The 23961-nt window shown below is 36.3% G+C and overlaps 2 protein-coding genes across 2 annotated transcripts; one reads left to right on the top strand and one right to left on the bottom strand.

Moving 5' to 3' along the window:
* Nucleotides 1–1924: 1924 nt before the first annotated feature.
* Nucleotides 1925–9787, top strand: LOC133313465 (rDNA transcriptional regulator pol5). Its single transcript, XM_061514840.1, has 8 exons — nt 1925–2504; nt 2758–2883; nt 2977–3174; nt 3870–4097; nt 4197–5318; nt 6175–6462; nt 7715–8162; nt 8582–9787. The coding sequence occupies exons 1-8, from the start codon at nt 1950–1952 to the stop codon at nt 9427–9429; spliced, it is 3813 nt and encodes a 1270-aa protein (XP_061370824.1). The 5' UTR covers nt 1925–1949; the 3' UTR covers nt 9430–9787.
* Nucleotides 9788–10094: 307 nt separating this feature from the next.
* Nucleotides 10095–12697, bottom strand: LOC133313458 (transcription factor GTE7-like). The gene is made up of 4 exons (XM_061514831.1): nt 11161–12697; nt 10825–11044; nt 10564–10736; nt 10095–10475 (listed from the first exon to the last, which is right to left on the bottom strand). The coding sequence occupies exons 1-3, from the start codon at nt 12466–12468 to the stop codon at nt 10678–10680; spliced, it is 1587 nt and encodes a 528-aa protein (XP_061370815.1). The 5' UTR covers nt 12469–12697; the 3' UTR covers nt 10095–10475; nt 10564–10677.
* Between the last annotated feature and the right edge of the window lie 11264 nt (nt 12698–23961).

Raw genomic sequence — 23961 nt, 5'->3', positions numbered from 1 at the left:
TCATTAAGCCCAATATCAGCCATTTTGAACTGGTCTCGTACCTTGACACTTTTTTTTTTTTTTTTGGTAAGCCTCGTACCTTGACACTTTACTACCATTTAAAGTCATGTTGAATTTGATTTAATTTGAAAATATTATAATTTTTAAATCAAAAATCCTATGAACCACACATGTTTATTTAACTTAGGGCATGTTTGGTGCATAGTATTGGATAAGGCCTAATAGCATAAGACCTGATAGTATAAGACCTGATTGTATAAGACCTGATTAAATTTTAATGCTATCCAGCGTTTGGTATGGTACTGTATAAGATAATATCTTCCAATATTTTAAAAATTAGTATATTAAAAAAAATTATTTTAATATATTAATATTGAAACGATATATTAGTTCTTGAAAATTGTACTTGTAAGCACTATTAATACATCAATCTCTTATCAGGCCTAATCCCTCCCCCTTAGGCCGGATTAAGTTATACATCATTTTGATGTATTAAGGGATTCTGCTGTATAAGCTTATACTATACAATGGTTACACCAAACAACTAAAAATGTCATAACGTATAGTATAAGCTTATACTATCAGGTCTTATACATTACACAAAACAGACCCTTAGGTTACTCAGAGTGTGTGTGGATTAACTTTTAAAAAAAGTTACTTTTATGCCTTGCTTATTTTAAAAGTACATTTTATAAAAGTTAAAATCATTTAGATTTTCAAAAAAATATTTTTTTTTTTGAAAAAAATTGGTTTTTGACTTTTATTTTTTTGAGAAGTTAAAATTTTTAGCTTATGGAAAAAACAGGTTTTTAATTTTTTTATGACTTCTGTTTTTTTAAAGCAGTCATCTAAATGTCCTTTAAAATAAAAGTGCTTTTTTTTTTTTGGAAAAAAAAGTGACTTTTAACTGAAAAAAAGCTCATACAAATGGGTCCGCATCCGTCAACCGTTTAAACTCGTCTAGGGTTAATTTGTTGGATTTTGTTTTTTATAAAACAAACGTCATTAATCATTTTTTAATTCTTTGATTGTTAGTTTGAGATAAGATATTATGATTATTTTTTTTCATGCATATTTTATTTATTTATTTCTAATATTATTAAATCAGAATTAAAAAAATAAAAATAAAGAATGAAGGTTAGTTAAAATTTTAATTTATCAATGTTAAAGAAGAATAGATATGATAAATATAAAAAAAGGTAGGCTTATGTATCTTGTCCCATTTAGTTGATACCTTTTATTGGGTGACACGTGTTTCAAATTTTTTTTACTTCGCATTTTCAATATATAGAGACTGGTAAAGCTGGATAGATTAACTCACCCATTATAAGCGGAGCCGGACAATTTTCCACCTCCCTCAAATCATAACAACCAACTATTCATAATTAAATGTTTATTACGTTACATAACATAATTTCACTTTTCTATACTCACATTAAAGATGTGAAATTCACATATTTTTTTTTTTCTCTTTCATCATTTTACTTTCTCTCTCTTTTATTGTGTGTGTTGGAAACTAAACTCATATTATGTAACATGACATTAATAAAATCCACTAATAATTGTACTAAACAAAAATAGTGAGAGAGAGAGCGTTAATATTTTTTTTTTAATTAAATTTTTTTGATCCAAACATGTACATGTATTTTTTTTATTTTAAACATATTGTTTTGTTTTTTTAAAACGAATCACGCGGGACGAGAATCATGCCTTTCAAGGAAGTAAGTAAACTGAATTTGGTGATTATTATCACTTTCCCCTCTACAAGGACAATGCAGAAAATTATGTTTTCGCAAAAAATAATAATAATAAATAAATAATTAATTAATTAAGTCGGAGACATATGATATAAAACCAATAATAAGAGACTAATCGTCTTGACCAGAAAGTGTTGGACTGAGCCTAACCCTAAAAGCGGCAACGCATCGCGAGTGCCACTGTATTGTAGAATGGGTAGTAAGAAAAGGAACTCTGGTGGTTCTGAAGAGGAAACGAAGGTTGAACTCGATTCTCCGAAACCCTTGAAGAAGAAACCAAAGAAGGAAGATGGAGAAAGAGAACAACACATGTCAGATGGTTCTTCTGTTAAGCCTATGGAGAGGAAGAAGAAAAGGAAAGCTGTGGACAAGGAGAGGCGCCGCGCCGCAACCGCAACCGCAACCGCAGCCGTAGATTTGGAGGTGAAACCTGCGGCTCAATCTGTGGATTCGGCCACCAGCAGCAGCAGCAGCAGCAGCGGCGGTGCGCTTCCGGAGTTTCACATTGGTGTGTTCAAGGACTTGGCTGCGGCGGCTGAGTCAGTGAGGGAAGCTGCCGTTAAGCAAATGGTGATGGAGTTGAAGGAAGTTCAGAATGCTTATGATGGACTTGAGGAGAATGAGAAGGAGATTGGTGATGGTGGTTTCAAGTTGGAAGCTGAGAAAGACGATGGATTGGATGACTGTGCACCTTCTGTGAGATATGCTGTTCGTAGGCTTATTCGTGGTGTATCTTCGTCAAGAGAGGTTTGTGTACTGTGTTTGTTCTGTGAGGTTTTGTTTTTGTAATGTGATTAAGCTCTGCATAATAATCATTGCTTTTTTGTTTCCAGCCTATGTGATTAGAGCAGGGGAACTAGCAATTTTTAAATCATGTTTAGTTGTTACCTGGATGTTGTTCATATAGGTTTTTGTTGGAATAAATATACTCTGCTCGTTGATATTGCAAATTTGCTTGCTGATTTTCTTGCTGAGATGACATCTTTCATTGCTTTTGCAGTGTGCACGACAAGGTTTTGCTTTAGGTTTAACAGTTTTAGCTGGCACTATCCATAACATCAAGGTCGAATCATTCCTTAAACTTGTAGTTGATTTATTGGAAGTAACTTCGTCAATGAAGGGTCAGGTAGGAGATGGCCGTGGCTTTATTATTTTGTTTTGGTTCATTCCTCAGCTTGCTGGGTAGTACTATATTTGTGTATTACTTGTGAAATTGCAGGAAGCAAAAGATTGTCTTTTGGGTCGCTTATTTGCTTATGGTGCTCTGGCTCGATCTGGAAGACTTACACAGGAATTGAATAAGGATAAAAACACTCCATACATTAGAGAATTTATCAGTGTTCTTATCGCTCTTGCAAAGAAAAAGCGGTACTTGCAAGAGCCTGCAGTCTCCATAATTTTAGACTTGGTCGAAAAGGTTCTAATCTCTCTCTCCATATTTTTTATTACAAGAATAAAAGAATTTTATCTTAAAATGACTGTTGCCAAGTCTAATGTTTGTTTCCCACTATGTTGTGATATTTTCATGGGTTTCAATGTAGTCTTGATCACACTATACCAACTTTAGTTAAAACAGACAGCTTGTGAATGGAGATTATCTATACCAATTATTTGTTGGCATCCTAGTAAATTTAGTTGCGAGAAGGTGAAATCATCTTTTGGTCTTATTGGATGTTTTGATGCATCTCTTGGATTGGAATTAGCGTGTACTTGCTAGACCATCTTCTTGTCTTTTTATATGATTTTCTGCTATTTCTCGTGTTATTTTCTTTTTTCCTTCTATTGAAGATTTGCAAATATTTCTGCCAACTATAATGCATTTGTGCATGTGCATAGACCCTTACAGTCACATGCAAACAACTACCTGCATCATCAGAAGTGTCTATGCTATGAGTAGATCACTTTCTTATAGGATCATCTACCTGAACATTGAAAGAATTTTAACATTCTCGTGGACCATTTGTTAAACGTTTTGTTTGACTTTTTATATGCCATGGTTCTCCCCAGTTCTCTGGTGACTTTGAGACTCACTTCATATTGCTTCAGGTCATATGTTTCACCTGTCATGCCTAACTATATTTATTATTATTATTATTGTTTTTTTTTTTGTAGTTGCCTGTTGCAGTATTGCTGAATCATGTTATTGAAGCTCCTGGACTTCAGGAGTGGTTTGAAGCTGCTATAGAAGAAGGAAATCCTGATGCTTTGCTCCTTGCTTTAAAAATTCGAGAGAAGATTTCTATTGACAGCCCCATATTTGGCAAACTACTACCAAATCCATTCAGCTGCAGCCAGCTTTTCTCCACTGATCACCTGTCCTCCTTGAGTAATTGCTTGAAGGTAGCTGTTCATTCATCCATCTATGGGCAATACTATTTTGGTTGAAAGTAATATAATTATATAAAGAAATGGTTCTTATGTATTTTCTGAATGTGGCAGGAATCAACCTTCTGTCAGCCTCGTATTCATAGTGTTTGGCCTGTTTTGATAAATATTCTTTTACCTAATACTATTCTGCAATTAGAAGATGTGGCATCAGCTTCTAATTCATTAAAGAAACACAAAAAGAGTCGAAAATCTAGCTCTTCTGACAAAGAAATTGAGAAAAATCTTCAGTCTTTCTGTGAAATAATTATTGAGGGATCCCTTCTCCTCTCATCTCATGACCGTAAGCACTTAGCTTTTGATGTTCTGTTTCTTCTTCTCCAAAAGCTTTCTGCATCTTTAGTTCCTGTTGTTCTGTCTAACAAAGTTGTTCAGTGCCTAATGGATGTACTATCAACAAAAAACACATGGCTGTATAAAGTTGCGCAGCATTTTCTTAAACAATTGTCAGATTGGGTGGGGGATGATGATGTCAGAAGAGTTGCTGTTATAGTGGCTATTCAGAAACACAGCAATGGAAAATTTGATAGTATCACACGAACAAAGGCTGTTAAAGATATTATGTCACAGTTCAAAACAGAGCCTGGTTGCATGCTTTTTATTCAGAACTTAATGAACCTGTTTGTGGATGAAGGTAATGCCTTGGAGGAACCTTCAGACCAGAGTCAAACAACAGATGAAAATTCTGAAATAGGTTATATTGAGGATAAGGATTCTCCTAGGACCAATGGGAATTATGACTTTTTGAAGATTTGGGTTATAGAATCCCTTCCCACTATTTTGAAATACTTGAAACTGGATCTTGAAGAGAAGTTCCGAGTACAAAAAGAAATCATGAAATTTCTGGCTGTTCAGGGTCTGTTCACCGCATCTCTTGGCACTGAGGTGACTTCTTTTGAGTTACAGGAGAAATTCAGGTGGCCAAAATCTCCCACATCAAATGCTCTTTGCAAGATGTGTATTGACCAGCTGCAGTTGTTATTGGCAAATGCTCAGAAGGAGGGCTCATGTGCTTTGGCTAATAGCCCTGAGCCAAATGATCTTGGTTCATACTTCATGAAATTTTTTGGCACCTTATGCAACATTCCTTCAGTTTCCCTCTTTCGGTCTTTAGATGATGAGGATGAAAAAGCAGTAAAAAAATTGCAAGCAATGGAAGCAAGATTATCCAGAGAGGTAATTATGCTTGTGACTATTATTGATGCTTAGAAATAAACTTATTGTGGTCCGTCTTAAGTTTTTAAGCTATGATGAGGTTTAGCAGTTACATTATTCAATGTTCTAATGGTTAAACTGTCTTATGTGTTAGATTCCACTAAATCTTATTGGATAGTCTGGTAGTTGGTTTTGATTCCATGTTTAAGACTCCCCCACCACATCTTTAGTTGGATTTGGGGCTCACTGTTACCATTTATATGCATGGTTTTTCTGCAATATTTTTAATAGTTTTTCACTTTTGGGTTTTTCTTGTTTTATTTGTTGTTAATTTCTTTATACTGGTAGCATCATTTCCTCTAATATTTTACACTTTAAGCATCTTAGTGTGTCTGGGCAGACTAGCAATAAAGTCTGGGCTGGTTGTATTTGCTGTTAGTGATGCTTCACACGGTAATTTGGGAATATGGAAGATCCAAGACATTATTATGCTTCTTGAAACTTAATGTGATCCAATTTCTGGTGTAGCATGGATGGTTTGTTATTTCACCTGATCAACAAAATTAGAGAAATTAGATAAATCTGTGTATGATGAAACATCTTTAAATGTTGTGATAACTTTTGAAGTGGCATTTGCATATATAAGTTCTTATACCAAATCTTTGATCTGGTTTAAGGAATCTTGGTGTATGTTTTGACCTCTGTATGCGTTAAGGTTGATTGTCTGATTATTTTATTATTCTCTGCATCTTTTATATAGTGGTAGTTTTTGGGATAAAACATTGTGATTTTCATCTTATATGAACTATGGTTTAATTTCATTTATTTTTATTAATATTTGTGATTTTCTTTCATCTTTTTTGTTAATGATAATCAGGAAAGGAGCCATGGCTGTAGTGCTGATGCTAATAGACTGCATGCACTGAGATACTTGCTTATCCAGTTGCTCCTGCAAGTGCTTCTTCGTCCGGGGGAGTACTCAGAAGCTGCATCTGAACTCATCATCTGTTGTAGGAAAACCTTTTCTGCTTCTGATCTTCCCGAGTCCTCTGGAGAAGATGATTTGGAGGTTGAAGATGCTCCGGAGTTGATGGACGTTCTTGTGGATACATTACTCTCTCTACTTCCACAGTCATCAGCTCCTATGCGGTCTTCCATTGAACAGGTTATAATGAAAGATGTGACTTTTATCTTTTACAGCTTCATAATTGTACATCAAGTAGATTAGATTGCCACATTATATTCCCTCAGCGCATGCCTGCATGCTGTTGCATCTTAGCATTGTGCTGAGGGGATATGTAAACTTTCACGTAGAACTATGTGGGACGGATCTGAATCTCTTGTTTGGGAAAGGCAAGTCAGCTGTTCAAATATTCAAATGAAAATGGAAAATAAATAACTGAAATTTTTTCTCCCATTTTGGTACACAAGAAGATTCCTCCATTTTTTAGTCGTAACATATCAGCTGTGTTACATTGAAATGTGTGTAATTTTTTCTTTTGGGCCTTACCCGAATTGAACATATAATCCAAACTCCAACTAACAAGTAACAATGTTTTGCTTGGTTAAATTGAAGCCAAAATAGAGTCCTGTGGTTGTAAGCTTTATGAGGTAATTCTTGATCTGGGCTTTATTGAGCCTACGTTACATTCTACATTCTACCCTTTTCATTGATGTATAAAGAGCCTAGTCGAATAAGGGTTGGGCACTGGAATGACATTGTATTATACAATTACCCAAAACCAAAACCAACGCTCTAACTCACTTTTTGAATTGCATATACTGTCTTGTTTTGTGGGTGTTCAGCGTAGCTAACTCCATCTAGATTTCTGTGAAAATAGAAGTTCCTAAAACAATAGTGCAATTTATTGTTTTTACTTAGTTAGGTGGAGATGAGGTGGAGTCAGTGTTCTAGGGCTAATAGTTCCCAGCTTGCTGTAGTCCCTTTTGTGTGTGTGCCGTTTGTGCGGATACCATAATATCGAAAACCACTCTGTGGAAGTCTCCTTGATTATTTCGTTTCCTTGTCAGTTCTAATCATGAATCCTTTGTTAATGAGGGCCTTATTCCTGCAATTATGTTTTCACTTCTAATAGCTATGCCTGCATGGTATTTTCTTGCCATCTGGACACCTTAATTGAATGGAGGGTATGAATATGCTATCCAATTTAATTGATGTATTCTGTGAGTGACCTGGTTGTGATATGAGATAGATTTGTTAGAAATTGGTTGAGCTATAAATGATATGGTATACAGCTTTGGTAGGAGATGTTGAAGTACTTAGTTGAAATGACCATTGAGAAAACTTAGTCATCTCTGGGTGGACTCATTATTTAAAACTTGACCTAAATATAAATATCATGGCTTATGTACTGTTTTTTAGTTTCTATTTATCTAACACTTATCTCTATATGTAGGTATTTAAATATTTTTGTGATGATATCACTGATGATGGACTGATGCGGATGTTGCGGGTCATTAAGAAAAATTTAAAACCTGCAAGACATCCAGACACCACAAGTGCAGATGATGACGATGAAGATGATGAAGACGAAGACTTCATCAATATCGAAGATGAAGAAATTGATCAAGCTGAGACCGGTGAAACAGGCGAGAGTGATGAGCATACAGATGACTCTGAGCCAGTAGTCGAGGTAGATGAAACTGGTCATGACCATCCTGAAGCTTCCGATGATTCTGATAGTGGGATGGATGATGATGCAATGTTTAGGATTGATACATATCTTGCTCAGATTTTCAAAGAGAAGAAAAATCAGGCTGGGGGTGAAACTGCTCATTCCCAGCTTGTGCTGTTCAAACTTCGCATCCTTACATTGTTGGAAATTTTCCTTCATGAAAATCCGGGCAAGTATACATTGCTTATATTATTTATTAGTTCTCGGGCTGGCTTTATGTTTTTCATGCTGATATTCTCATATTGTATATGTGATAATCATAAAAGGGGGGGAAATTTACAAAAAGTGCTATTTTTGCATTTCACAATAAAATTTTTGCACAAGAAGTTCAAAGTTGCCCTGAATAGAAAGTTGAGTGCTACATTTGGCAATGGCTTTGCACCAATTGAGAATCGAAAGAATGATGAACAATGATCACTAGACTGGCTTAGGGAAGTTGAAATTGAGGTTCAGTAGTTTCTGTTTTATTCTAGTACATGTAATTTACTAGTTCAATGTGTTAGCTTCATTCATGACTTTCTGGTGAGTTTTTATCATGATCTTTTTAACTTCGTGTTTACTCACTCATGATGTCTTGATATTATACAGGTAAGCCTCAGGTACTTATGGTGTACTCAAATTTGGCTCAGGCTTTTGTGAACCCACATACAGCAGAAGTTAGTGAGCAGCTTGGACAGCGTATATGGGGAATACTACAAAAGCAAATATTCAAAGCAAAGGAGTATCCAAGGGATGATGGAATCCAATTATCCACTCTTGAATCTCTGTTGGAAAGAAATTTGAAATTAGCATCAAAACCAATTAAAAGGCAAAAGTCTGCATCTAACCCATCAAAGCAATCAGCTGCCTTGAACCGGCAGAAAATGGTTTCTTCCCTTGCCCAAACTTCAACCTTCTGGATTTTGAAAATTATTGATTCAAGGAATTTCTCAGAGTCCGAACTACAGAGGATTGTTCAAATTTTCCGGGAAGTATTGGTGGGGTATTTTGACAAAAAGAAGTCTCAAATCAAATCTGGTTTTTTAAAGGAAATATTTCGAAGACGACCATGGATTGGACATTCTATACTTGGCTTTATTATGGAGAGATGTGGAAGTGCCAAGTCAGACTTTCGACGGGTGGAGGCACTCGATTTGGTAACAGAAATATTGAAGTCACTGGTAGCAGGGAGTACTGATGATCAGAATGCATCAAAAAAGATTCTAAAAAATAATTTGGATAAGCTCACTCACCTAATGAAAGAGTTGGTGACAAATATGCCAAGCAAATCAGCAAGGCGGACCGAAGTACATAAGTTTTGTGTCAGGGTCTTTGAGATCTTGTCTAAGCTTAACCTCAACAAGTCTTTTGTTAAAACTATGGCACCTGATGCTCAAGCTGCCTTTGAGGCTCAATTTGGTGAGCAATTCATTAATTTGAAGAAGCTGGAAAAATAGACAATGGAATATAGAATTGCTGCTACAAGCTAATTAAAGAGGTTATTGATATTACACTGCTCGCCACACCTAACATACCAAAACAAATTGGAAGTACAGGTGCAAAAAGCACTAGTATGATGAGATTGGTGCTCCAAGTTTCTTTCAAGATTGGACTTGTTCCAAGCTTTTGGAAGAGGAATTAGGGAGGGGAGAGGGGCTTTCACGAACATCCTTGAGGTGTTTGATGTTGGAATTTTTGGTAAAACTTTAAATTTGTTATTCTTGTTTGTTTTCTGGATATGCTTTGTTTTTTAAGCTTTACTATGTTACAGATGATGCCATTTTGAGCTAGTAAAGAGATGAAATTTTATGGTCCTTACTTTGAGTTCTTTTATTTCATTTTGACCTAGCAATTCAGCCTGTTATGTTATTTAACAAATACGTAAAGAGGAATTTGCATAATTGTATTAGTTAAAGGTTGAAATTTTCAGCCATTCGCTCGATTTTCCATTTGTTTTCCCTTAGCAATTAACTTATTGGGTATAAGCTTGCTTTATCTATGATGTGATTCTGTCAAAGTTGGTTAATTAACAATTCTGTACAAAGTCCGACTCAAGTACTGATCCCCATTTGTGTTGGTAATAGAATTGACACTATTCCTGGTAAACCGTTTTCATGTGAAATTTCTTTTCATAATTTCCTTGGTAAAGTACGATCTTGCTAGTCCTTGATACAATACAAAACGAAATTTTTTTAAAGCATAGCTCCACAAAAGGCCTTCTTCAAAGAGGATCATCCATCTATTTACTGTTGTAATGTGTACAAGATAAAACTCAAAAAACACTAATTCTCTCCGTTCTATTCCTAATCTTTAACGCATCTATCCTAAAGGATTTTCACCACATTTCAGTCTACCTTCTGCCTACAAATTGCTTTTGATTAACTCTTAGTTTCCGGAACCAATTTACATCTATCTCACACCACAAATCCTCGAGCAGGGGGGCTCAGCACCAAAATCCAATCAGCTACTCCCACGCTGAACCAGCCAACAATGGTCATACCACCTGAAATAAATATGCAATTCCAAGTTTAGCGTATCATTCCATCTGCAAAAAATTAAATTCATAGCGCCATAAAACAAAATGGACATACCTCGTGCATACATTCGAGCCGCACCCTCAAGGGAAGCCAAATGAAGCAAACATTTTCTTCATCCGCCTACCCGCATTGATCTTGTTTGACCATTAGTTCCAAAAACCCTGGCTTCTACGAGTGCCCATTGTCTGCTTCAGAATCACTCCCCGAGGAACTCCCTGAATCCGAATCTACAACACAATTCAAACTTTAGTTTTTTTTCTCTGCCGAAAATGGTTTTCAAATACAAACCAAAGCCTACTAGAAACAGGTTAATACCACTTGACGACGAGGAATCACTACTTGAACCGCTCGAGCTACTAGAACTACTACTTGCATGGCCTCCAACGACATCTTTATCTTTCTCAATCTCCACAGGGGGGAACATACTCATTGGCATCTCGTCCCCGATGTCAACATCCTCATCCCCTGCTTCCACTTTCTTTGGCTTCTTCGCGTCAACTGGCACAGCATCAATCTTCTCACTAGCAGGCAATTCCTGTCAATTTAGTCATATAAGAAAACAGCAAAATTAGTGTCTGACAATGACCCTGTTCTCTGTGCTAAGGAAGATAGGAAACCAATTAAACAAAGGTTAATAGGGAAGGAAATTACCCCATTGCTTTTGCTTGATGCCATATTGTTATTGATATTGCTCATTAGTGCCTGCCTCTTAATCTTGCTCACCATCTTCTTCCAATTAGTAACCAATCGATCAAGTTCCCAAAGGGTCTCTGTGTCAACAGCCTCAATATCTAGCTCGATCTCGTCCCCATCCTGCTTCAAATGCCCATTCCTCTTCCTTATGATCTGCACCACCTGTTCCATTTTCTCTGGAGGCAAACTCTGCAACCCAATTCCCAACTTGTGTTTTTCCTCAAGACTCATCTCCCTCTTATTCGGGTCCTTGGCCTTTGGCTTGGGTTGCTTCAAAGGCTTCACTGGAGGGGCTCGCATAGGGGAAGGCGTGCGAACCGGAGACTGCAACAGCGGAGGGTTGGAAGAACTTGCAGGGGGGGCTTGCGGTGGCTCTTGTAACAACTTCGTAGGAGGAATCGTAGTCTCCTTCTTCCTGACCCTCTCCGGCTCAACATGGTTCCACGAACTGGCCTGCAATTCCTCGTCATAATCGCGATCTTGTCTCGTCCATTCTTCAGATTTCTCATGCAACGGCTGATACAGTTCTTCAAACCTCGCAAGAAGCTGCTCCGCCATGGTGTACACATCGTGACCCTTGGGGTTATAGGTCAGTGCATTGTTAAACGTCAATCGCACATCAGACGCAAAATCCGAAGGGGTCGCGTACATGTTCTTGGCGAGATTCGATTTCACGGTACCTAGATCCATGGGTCGCTTAATTATATCGTAGTAATCGTGAAGACCCATCCCGACAGCATCAACGGGAACATTAAAGATCCACCCATGTTTGTGTTTCATCAGCTTCTGCAAAACCTGGGCACAACCCTTCATCAAGTTCCCAACATCCGAATGCGACCGTTTCAAATCCTTCGCGGAATTCAACGGCAAGGGACGCTTGTTGCCGGAAATCTTTTTGTTCGTCGATTTCTTGGGTTGGCCGTTGAAGCTCTGTCCAGGTTGAAACTCGCCAGACTCGATTCGACTCTTGAGTTTCCGAATCTGTTCGAGCTCCAAGACGAGGCGATTCTTGAGGTCATTCAGATCCTTCTTCGTGTACGATGCGACGTTGAATGTCACATACTGGGAGTTATTGACATCGTTCGATCGCCGGTTGATGGAGGAAGCATCATCGGACGCCGTTTGGGTCCTCTTGCTGTTCCCAAATTTAGGGTTAGGGTTAGGGTTACTGTTAGAGAAAGGCACTTTTCCCATGAATCCTGCTCCACCACCTCTATGCTGGGGCCAATTAGGTTCGTTCCGGTTTGCTAGAACGGCGGAAGCCATAGAGGTGCAAAATCACGGCCGTTCGGTGAGATTCCAGCGTGGCTCCGGCATGAGTTTCCCAATGCAGGTCGAACAAGGCATGAGTCAGTGGTAAATTAGAAATCACGCGCCAAAGAGATCTTCACGCGCCGTTGAAATCCCTCACGCGCCACCGGAGGTGACAGAGTTTCGGGATCGAGAGAGAGAAGACAACAGATATTAACGTAGCGTTTAGGGTTTGGAATTTCGCTTACCCTAATCTGTGCGAGGAATGAGAAGGTGCTGGGGCCGCTTCTTAAAGGCGATTAGATCTGCCCGTGGGTATTCGGGAAGCTTTCTCTACCGTTGATATGTTCCTGATTCGTGATCCAACGGGTGGCATCGATTTCTCGGCTGTCCAAGAAACTGACCGTAAGATCTGGCTCCTACGGTGGAGATTTCCATAGAGTAGCACGTGTCGTTCTCAGAGCTGTATGATGAAGGAGGTGGTGTTTGGATTTGGATTTGAGTTTGAAGTGAATTTGGAGTGCATGTATCGTGCATTTAGGGTTTTGAAAGGGGTCCGGACCCACATTGATGACGTGGTGAGAGGCCAAACTGGCGGTTCCAGTGTGGGGATGAGAAGGTACGCGCAGCGCGTGGCTACGAGTAAAACGCGTGTCCATGAGAAGGGTAGTTTGGTAAATGAATAGTGCGGTTTGGAATTGGACCCGTTCTTCCTCTCCCTTTTCACTTAATATCACTTACATTTGTACCTCTTTTTATTTTTAAAGAAAAATTTCTGAGGCAAATAAAAATTAAATCTAGCTAGTGAGAATTTATTATCTAGTCACGTTAAAGTAGAAGAGTGATAAGTTGTGCTTGTGGTGAATTAATGTAGGTGTGGCAAATTGCGAGCTAGTAATTTAATTATCAATCAACTTAATTAATCAAAAGGATGGTAACAATGTTTTTCTTTGCTGGACCCTCTAAATTGAGGAAACAATAATTTGCAATTTATGAGTTAAGACGAGTTAATCCTATCGTTACCATTCTGTCTTTCTTTATGAATAACTCTCAAATACTATTTCTCTGAATTTTTCTATATAAATTTTTATTAGATTTCGATTCTCTTATATGAAAAAATAGTCATGTTATTTGATTATAATAACTCATTTAAATATCATATATTTTTTATAATAACTCATTTAAAAATCATACATTTTTCAGTCTCTCTTATCGTATCATCAATAAATAATTGTGATTAAATAATATGATCACATAATTAATTTTTAACTCTGAGGGAATTCAAATCCTTCTCTATTATACTCCGTAATATAGGTTTTTTAATACATATAGCATTTGTTGCCTTCGATACAGAAAGAGCCAGAAGAGTTTTCGTTTTGCTTTTTTACTCATTTTTTGATATTTATACGCGAAGGAACTTGTATGTGTCGCGGTTGCGCGCGGGGGGGGGGGGGGGGGGGGGGGGGGGGGGTTAGATTGACTTGACCAATTTCAAATTGACAATGGTTTCACTTTTTCCTATTCTTAATATACAAGCGTTGTAATTGCTATCTTATTAGTTTAAGCCATTTTAGTTGTTGGAAATCCACAAATCATTCCCATTTTTTGTCAGAATTTTTTTGAGTACATGACATAAATTCTTATCAATTGAGTTAACTTTAATTAACTTCCATTGATTATGCATTGAAGCTTTGTTTGACATACCACACATGATTGCACTATCTTAGATTACCGGATGTTGACCATAGGCCAGTATTTAAAATCCTTATTTTAATATAGAAATACTTGAAATATATTATAGAATTGTAAATCATATGTACAAAAGGGTTCTATATTTATAAAGAATACAAGATCTATAATATTTGACCTAATGGGCTAAGCCTAAAACAACAAATAACAAATAAATAAATAGTAATAATATTTACAACACTCTCCCTCAAGCTGAGGAATAGATATTTATCATTCTCAGTTTGCTAATAAGTTCTTGAAATCTGTCTGAAGGAAGCCCCTTTGTCAATAGATCAGCTAATTGACGCCCAGTGGGAATGTATAGAGTGGTAATCAACCCGCTATCAAGTTTTTCTTTGATGAAATGGCGGTCGACCTCAATATGTTTAGTCCGATCATGTTGAACTTGATTATGAGCTATAGAAATAGCGGACTTATTATCACATAGCAGCTTCATAGGTCCCTCACATTTTATTTTGAGAACATTTAGTACAATTTCCAGCCACAGTAACTCACAAATGCCTTGGGCCATAGCTCGAAATTCAGCTTCTGCACTTGATCTGGCAACCACATCTTGTTTCTTACTTCTCCATGTCACCAATTTACCGCAAAGAAACATGTAATAACCAGTGGTAGAATGACGGTCAGTCACGGATCCAGCATAATCAGCATCTATGTAGACTTCTAAAGATCGATTGCCATCACGTCGGAATAACAATCATTTACCAGGAGTATCTTTAAGATACTGAAGAATTCTCTCTACTGCCTGCATGTGTTTTTCCTTTGGATCGTGCATAAACTGACTGACAACACTAACAGCATAAGCTAGGTCTGGTCTAGTATGGGGCCAGATATATCAATTTTCCAACTAGCCGTTGATATTGTCCTTTATCAACTGGAGGACTTTCTTCTTCATAGCTCATCTTGTGATTCTGCTCAATAGGAGTATTAGAGGGTTTACACCTGAGCTTTCCTGCTTCTTTGAGAAGATCAAGAACATATTTCCTCTGGCTGATAAAAGTTCCTTTGCTTGAATGAGCTACTTCTATCCCTAGGAAATATCTCAGTTTCCCAAGGTCTTTGACTTCAAACTCAGAGGCAAGCCGTGTTTGCAGAATCTGTCTCTCCACAAAATTATCACCTGTGATAATAATATCATCAACATATACAAGGAGCACATTAAGCTTTCCATTTTGGGAGTGCTTGAAGAAAAAAGTGTGATCTCATTGCCTCTGTCTGTATCCTAAGGTCATCATAACCTTAGTAAACCTTCCAAACCAAGCACGAGGTGACTGCTTCAATCCATACAAGGCCTTTTTTAATCTACAAACTTTATTTCCCCCTTCACAGAATCAAAACCAGGCAGGATTTTCATGTAGACTTCTTCTTCTGACTCACCATTGAGGAAAGCATTTTTCACATCAAATTGATTTATATCCCAATTGTAATGGGCAGCAAGGGATAACAAGATTCTCACCGTATTCATCTTTGCAGCTGGAGCAAAGGTTTCTTCATAATCAATGCCATAGGTTTGAGTGTAACCTTTGGCAACTAATCGAGCCTTGTATCTCTCAAGAGTGCCATTAGACTTATATTTCAGGGCATAAACCCATATGCATCCTACTGCTTTCTTTCCGTTGGGTCTATCAATAACCTCCCATGTTTTATTTTTCTCCAACGCATTCATCTCCTTTTGCATGGCTTGAGCCCAATTCCCATCTTTCAAAGCTTCATGTACTGATTTTGGGATTGAAGTAGAATCTAGTGTTGAAACAAAGCTTTTGTGCTGCACAGAAAGATTAGTAGAGGAAACAAAATGGGAGATAGGGTATTGAGTACAAGAGGGACAGGAAGAACAAGATTTCTTGGAACAAGTTCTTTTTCCTTTTCTTAGGGCAATAGGTAAGTCATCAGAAGCAGAAGCAATGGGTAAGTCATTAGAGATATCAGAAGAAACAGACAAATCATGAGAGGCAATAATATTAGAATCAGAAACAGGAGATTCAGAAGAAACAAGAGATTCAGAACTTACCAGTGGTTTAGACGATTGAGGTTGCTGGTGAGACAGTATGGGTTGTTTCCTCCTCTGATATATCAATTCAGGTGTCAAAATTTTCCGTATCTCAGGTGTATTTGAAGGTTCTGACACACCAGGAGCAGACACACTAGGATTAGAGAAGACTGATCCAGACTCAAAGAAGGAAGGGGACGAGTCTTCTGAAGAACTGTTCTCCCCATGACGATGAAGACCCAGGAAATAAGATTCAGATTCTTGAAAGGTGACATCGATAGAAATAAAATTTTTTTGACTTGGTGGATGATAACACTTGTACCCTTTTTATAAGGGGTATAACCAAGGAAGACACACTTAAGAGCCCTAGGATCCAACTTACTCCGATGTTGTTTATAAACATGAACAAAGGTAACACATCCAAACACTCTTGGTGGAAGGCTCTGCAATATGGGGACAGAAGGAAAGAAGGAAGTCATGAAATGAATATGACTGATATTGTTAAGGACCCGTGCAGGTAAACGGTTGATCAAAAAAGTTGCAGCTAACACTGCTTCTCCCCAATAAGAACTAGGAACAGATGTCTGAAAAAGTAGTGCTATAGCTACTTCAAGGAGGTGACGATTTTTCCTTTCAGCAACCCCGTTTTGTTGAGGGGTATCAACACATGTGAGCTCATGAATCATACCTCTGTCTGAAATGAATTGTGACAGGCGTTGGTTGACGTACTCAGTACCATTATCAGATCTTAGTCTTTTAATACCCTTACCAAACTGAGTCTCAACCATGTGATGAAACCGAATAAATATCTCTGGTACTTCAGACTTGTCTTTCATCAAGTATATCCATGTTACCCGAGTACAATCGTCAATAAAAGAAACAAACCACCTTGTACCTGAAACACTGTGCACTTTAGAAGGGCCCCAAACATCAGAATGGATAAGAGAAAAAGGTTCCCTACTTTTAATAGTGCTAGAAGGAAATGACACTCGATGGTGTTTTGCAAATTCACAAACATCACAATGAAAGGTCTCAACCGACTTATTGAGAAACAGAGAAGGGAACATAGACTTCAAAAGACTAAATGGTGGATGCCCCAGACGCTTGTGATGGAGCCAAATCATAGACTGTGCAGTAGAAGGATGACGTGTCATTAATAACTGATTTTTGCTAGCATGGTCTGGAAGGAGTTGATACAACTCATCTTATTCATTAGCAACTCCAATTGGGCACTTGGGCACTCCCACCATTTGAGCCAGCTTTTGGGGTGGTGAACTCAAGGTTCTTAACATGGTATCAGAGCCTCGCCGCCCTCCACTTTCTCTTGTCGTGTTACTTAGCACAGGTAGGCTGAGCCTGTTGCATTGTCCACTCTTCAAGCCCAATGGGCTCTTGTGTGAGGGGGCGTGTTGAGATATATAGTCTCACATTGGTTGTATGTGCAACTAATGTGGCCTTTATAAGGCCTTGGGCACTCCCACCATTTGAGCTAGCTTTTGGGATGGTGTATCCCAAGGTTCTTTACAGAAGTCAAAGTGATTAGTGCATCTTTAAGATAGTTTAGAGATGAACTTAGCTTAAATTAACGTAAAATTTAATTTGAAAATACTCTTAACTTAGAAAAATGTCATAAGATTAAAGAATTGGTAATTTCATACTATTTATTATGGGTAATGCTTTTCTTATGTTACACGAGATAGCATTGTCTTATGTAGAGACATAATTAGGTGGGTCCCACAATGAAAAGAAAAAAAAATGCTGGCTTAAATTTTGATATGTGTGTAATATGAGATAAGGTTTCTCATATAATATAAGAAAAACATTTCTCATTTATCATTCAATGTACAATTATATTAATCATTAATAATATAAGGGAAAATTTCACTAATGTCCCTATGGTTTATTCCATAATCACTTATGTTTCTATGATTTTTTTTAACACATAAGCCCATGTGATTTGCAAAAAAGTATATTTTTTATCACATATGCTTCTGTGAATTTTTTTTTTTTAAAAGCACAAAGGCATACGTGACAAAAAAATATTACAAGAACATAAATGATTCTGAAGCAAATCAGTGAATATTAGTCAACTTTTCCCGTAATATAATAAATAGCCTAAGCGAGTTGATCTAATAATAAACTTCAAAACTGTCCATTTTACCCATCTAATAATAAACTTCAAATAAATGATCAAGTAGCCTTTGATGTATTAAAGGAAGCTCCCAACACTCCTACTTGAGTGCTTCGGAGGTGGAAGCCATAAGTATATTCGTGTTGGTGGCACATGCATAGCACTGGTATTTGATACTTACTAGAAAAGAATACTTGCTGACGTTTTATTAGTTAGACACACTTCTTACAATTTTGGTCTAAAAGAATGGCATCGAATTCTCTGATGACATTCCCGGTTAATGGGAATGCTTGCACTCGTAGGTCGTAGTTCTAAAGCAGAATCAGTAATTAATTTGCTTAGTGATAGGGCATGACATTCCCGGTTATAATGTGGGATTTATGTTTGTCATATAAGAGGTAAATTATCTCCTGCACATATAAAAGTGTGCGGGATTCATATGAGGTCATGAGAAGAGAAAAGAGATAAAAAAATATATGGATTTCACATATTATTATGTGTATGTAAGAGAAAAAATTATCTCTTACAACATAAGAAACACTATCCCTTATACTATATAGCATATCATACTAATATTATTCTATTTAAAATATTTAAAGACATCCATTTAGGTGTGAGATAAAACTGTAAAAAAACATGTAAAATGTTTTTCGAAATTTCATAAACTTCAAGAAATCGGCGTAAATAATATTGTTAAAATGATATGACTTTAAACTTAAAAGTTAAAACTTTTATATAAATTTAATGAAATATTGCGAAATCTTTTAAACTAAATATACGAGAAAATCTCATTAGACAAATATAATTTTACATACATATTTTCGAACAAATATATAACCTATTAAAAAAACATATATATGACCTATTATAAGGGGTCTATTATTCAATAGAAACAATGGCGAGGAATATGGTTATTGTTGGGTATGGCTCATACTTCACATGATGATGTTGGCCCTAATTGTCGGGGTCAGCAGAAAGGCAACTGGGGGCGGGGGTCCGGGGGAGCCGCCCCGGCAGGGGTCCGGGGGGCAGCGCCCCCAGGCCCGTAGAGGCTAGGTAATGTTTAGGCCTCTGTTTCTATTGTAATTTTCTTAGCAGTTTGGGCTTGGGCCCATGAATAGCTGCTGTTAGGGTTTCTTGTAATCCTATTTATATTTGCCTTGTAAACCGAGAGACTTGTAACGAGTGGCGGTGATGTGAATATAGTACAGACAAGCTGGACGTAGCCTATATTGGGTGAACCAGGGTAAATCATCGTGTCAATCTCTCTACTCTTATCTCTTTTTCTGTTTTCTCGATTCTGTGTGATTGTCGATTTCGAACAGTTATTCTGTTATAACATGATTTCTTATAAATAAATAGGCTAATATGATAAGCTAAATAGACTTTTAAAATACCTTAGCCTTAGCATATTTATAACGTGCTTGATTTTTTATTTAAAAAGATTTAAATCATGATTGTGAAATTTTAAATGCAAATTGAAAATGTTACTAATTAAATAAGAATTTCTAAAAGCTTAAAACTAAACGTCTATTGTTGAGTAAATAAGTTAGGTAAAAATAAAATGAAAATAAGATAAATGATAAGTTTCGTCAGCCATATTTAATTGCCGGGGCCAAGAGTGCGTTTGGATTGCATTTTAAAAAAAGTTACTTCTATGTCCTACTTATTTTAAAAGTGTTTTTTATAAAATTTTAAATAAATTATTTAAAATTTTTAAAAAATATTTATTTTTTGAAAAAAAAAATAGCTTTTGACTTTTGCTTTTTTGATAAGCTAAAATTTTTAGCTTATAAAAAAAAGTAAATTTTTTTGGCTTTTTTATGACTTCTGTTTTTTTAGAAGCAGCATCCAAATGCACTTTAAAATAAAAGTGCTTGTTTTTTGGAAGAAAAAAAAGTAACTTCCTACTGAAAAAAAGCTCATCCAAACGGATCTTAAGAACCAAGTATTATGAAATAGACAATGTTCAGTATGAACATTAAAGGGTTAATCTCGTGAGAAATCTATCCTTTATTCGCCTGTTTAAATCTTTATATATGGTCTTATTAACGGTTATAATCATAATGGATAGTTAATAGTGATGCCATTATTGAGATTGTGGTAGGGTCCACTTGTGCCACTAAAACATGGGCTAGGGCCATATTCTGGGCTCCTACTATGGATTTCGCGTATATATATTCAATGATGCACCGACACTGATACGGGACACGACACGATACGACACGTCGACAGGTTAATTCTAAAAAATGTCATATTTTGACACGTTGGGACACGTTTTGATATTAAATAAAAAATTTAATATATATAATATAATCTATATTTAATACATATAACAGTCCACAATAAGTCATATAACCAATCTAATATTCAAATTTCATAATATAAATATAAACAAAAATAATTTTTCGTATTTTGTTAATTTTTCATATGAAATTTCATAACAGAAAAAATTAATTTATAAACTATTATTTTTATATTTAGTTAATAAAATAAATTTAAGACTAAAAAAAAAAATGTGTCGGAGTTTGTCGGAAAAAGTTGACTGCGTGTCGAAAAAACGTGTTGGAACGTGTCGAAGAGTTGATCGCGTATCCCAAAATATTGACCGCGTATCGGACGCGTGTTGAAACATGTCAGAGCGTGTCCATGTCAGACATGTGTCCGATACGCAATTTTTTCACAAAGTTGCATATCCGTGCTTCTGAGTATATATTAGTGCCAAACTGATTGATCTTATCTGGGCATGAGCCTTAATTTTGTGACCTTCTATGATTATAAGACTCAGATATGCTTCACAGCCCATATTACAAACCCGGGATAGAAAGTGAAAAAATGTATTACCCATAGATGTACCCTCAAATTGGAAGGTGAGCATCGTGCAACCCAAACTTGGAACTGATAGACCGAATAGGTTTTTTTATTTATTTATTTATAAATGTCTGTAAGCTAATTAGAAGAATTTATGGGAATCTATTTCGATATGTCTACTTCTTTAATGAAAGGTGGGGTTGTGAGTTGGATACATGGCAGAGTGGTTGTCACAAAATCCTAACATGAGTTGAGAAATGGGGATATGCAATTCCTTCAGCAGTTAGGATAGCCATTATAAGAGAAGCAAGGGCCCTATACTCAAAGGCATAAACAAAACTCTTGAAATTCAGATTGATCCAGTTTTAATTGTCTTTCTTGACGAGAAACCAAAGAAAACACGTTGTTAACATTTGGGAGAGGGTCAATTAACATGATTTGCAACCTCACATGCTAAAATTGTACATTCAACCCTCTCAAGAAACGAATGACTTCATCTCTCTTGCATTTGGATCAAAACACCACACTTACAAGTTACAAGTTGGTAAAGGTTGCAAGCTATCCAATTCTTGCCAAAGTATTTTCAGCTTTGTTAAAAATTCAGAAACTGACCTCTCTCCGTGTTGAATGCGAAAAAATTCTTCCAGCAAATTAGAAAACCTTTGATTTAGATCTTTCCATACATCACAAGCTCGATCGATCTATAACCTATATTATGCAATGGAGTTAGAGATGGATTTGTGGATCCAAGATAGAAGAACCATTGTGTTGCATCTTTCCCAAGCATCAAAGAAAGGGTATGAATTAGCATTAAAGATGAATTCTCATTAGGTTGCAAGAAATAGGGATTAGCGGGATCGTCATGAACTTTGGGAACATAAATGATGAGCTCTGGTTCTCCATTTGGAAGAAAGAAATCAGAAATTTTTGAATCGAAATGTGGGGGAAAAAAATGAAGTATTGAATCTTGGTAAAGAAAGATTGAAAACAGTTGTGAAATACCATACCTTATTACGATACAGAAAGTGAATAAATGTATTACTCGAAATTTTACAATACAAGAATGCTAATATATAGATCAGCTGAAGTACAATTGAGAAGTGTAAAAGGAGGGAAACTGAAGTACTACTGCATAATTGTTCAGCACTACAGTCTACAGCTGCAGCCTGTCTCCCTAACTGTAGTCACATGATTGTTATAACGGAAAAGGAAATAACAGCGGTATGTATATAAAGTGCATCTGCATAAATATGAAGCCAATATAAATATAACACTGATATCAAGGACTCATCTAAATAAACGGAGACACACAAAATCTCCTTCTAGGTAGTTTTGCTAAAAAGCTTATTGACTTTTCGTTCTTGTTGTTTCATATGTACCGAACGAGTTCTGTACAATCGTAATAGGTGAATCTGCCCTTCAACAAATGATACTTGAATAAAAAACATATTGTTCTCTCCGTTTTGTACAAACATCATATTATTCTTCAATTTTTATTGGCTAGTTGCACCGAAGCGGTGCAACAATAATACTATAAATATTTCCGTACCAAACACGGAATGCATCAAGTACCTTATTAAATGTTGGATATAACTCATATTTTGCATACTTATGATGACCTTTGTTGGTGGAGTCAACAGAAAGCCAATTGAAATCTCGCTCCCAGGGGAGTAGGCAGGAGTCCGGGGGAAACCACCCCACGAGGTGCAGGGGGCAACGCCCCGGGTCCATAGAGATTTGGTAGTACTATTATGAACCTTTGACTTATTGTAATTTTATATTTTTAGTAATTTAATCTTTTGCTCATGAATAGCTGCTGTTAGGGTTTTCTAAATTCTATTTATATTTTCTTATAAATCGAGTGACTTGTAATGAGTGACAGTAAGATGAATATAATAGAGACAAGTTGGATGTAGCCTGCATTAAGTGAACCAGGATAAACCTCTACGTGAATTTTTTTCTCTTTCTCTTTTCTTTTTTTTCGATTTGTGCTATTTGTGTGTGTCAATTTCCATTTTAAGATTTTTTATAAAGTTTATTATATAGTTAGTCAATTATGATAAGTCAGTATATAATTGAGTTTTACTTGGTTTAGTTAAAATGTAATTATGGGGGGAACTAATGTGTAAGAATACTTTCATAAACTTGGCTAATATACCTAAACTGAATGCAATACTCTAATAATATTATTAAAAAAATTAGCATAATCAATATAACAATTACTTATTATAAACAAGGGCTTTCAATCTCTCATGTAACAGAAAAGTCGAACATTTTCTACAGACTCATCGATACTTGCGATGTTTATTTTTTTTTATTTTTTTTTGAAAAAACAATAGTGGGGCCCACTTTTGGAGTTTGTGTGACATGATATAGTGATTTTCCTGTAACATTATATTTATAAATCCCTATAAACAATTATGTAATTTGCCCAGTACTAAATTTATACAAGTTTGTCTACTCTGTGATGCGCGGTACATAAAAATCATTGATATTCTTTGAGTAGTCTTTACTCTTTAGTTTATTGAGTATTTAAACCCATCCAAACTTTTCAGTTGTTTCACTGTTTGCTATTTCATGGACACTCTTTGATATTAGATAGGTTCTATATAAATATCTAACAAAGGGGTAAAAGAATATGAACTTTTATTCATGCTTGTCCTTTCTAGTTTTCACACCAACTTTCATCCTTATCGAAGTCCAGAGCTTTCTTCTACAGTCTTTCCATTTTATTCTATTTTTGTACGAACACGGAGATGACCCAAGCGATTTCTGATTTCAAGTATATATAACATACAATAAGAAAGCAATATATATTGTATACAAA

The sequence above is a fragment of the Gastrolobium bilobum genome, unplaced genomic scaffold (genome assembly GCF_033153095.1).
Source record: "Gastrolobium bilobum isolate Gb01-03AN ecotype WA unplaced genomic scaffold, APGP_CSIRO_Gbil_v1 utg3603, whole genome shotgun sequence".
Taxonomy (NCBI): Eukaryota; Viridiplantae; Streptophyta; class Magnoliopsida; order Fabales; family Fabaceae; genus Gastrolobium; species Gastrolobium bilobum.
The sequence above is the reverse complement of the archived record's forward strand: the minus strand, read 5'-3'. Positions and strand labels throughout refer to the sequence as shown.

Excerpts from the sequence above, each read along its gene's own strand:
- LOC133313465 (XM_061514840.1), top strand. The coding sequence starts at position 1,950 with ATGGGTAGTAAGAAAAGGAACTCTGGTGGTTCTGAAGAGGAAACGAAG. Across the intron at positions 6,463-7,714 it reads TGCGGTCTTCCATTGAACAG|GTATTTAAATATTTTTGTGA; the intron begins GTTATAATGAAA and ends CTCTATATGTAG. Across the intron at positions 8,163-8,581 it reads TTTCCTTCATGAAAATCCGG|GTAAGCCTCAGGTACTTATG; the intron begins GCAAGTATACAT and ends GATATTATACAG.
- LOC133313458 (XM_061514831.1), bottom strand. The coding sequence starts at position 12,468 with ATGGCTTCCGCCGTTCTAGCAAACCGGAACGAACCTAATTGGCCCCAG. Across the intron at positions 11,045-11,160 it reads CATCAAGCAAAAGCAATGGG|GAATTGCCTGCTAGTGAGAA; the intron begins GTAATTTCCTTC and ends CTAAATTGACAG. Across the intron at positions 10,737-10,824 it reads TGATTCCTCGTCGTCAAGTG|ATTCGGATTCAGGGAGTTCC; the intron begins GTATTAACCTGT and ends ATTGTGTTGTAG.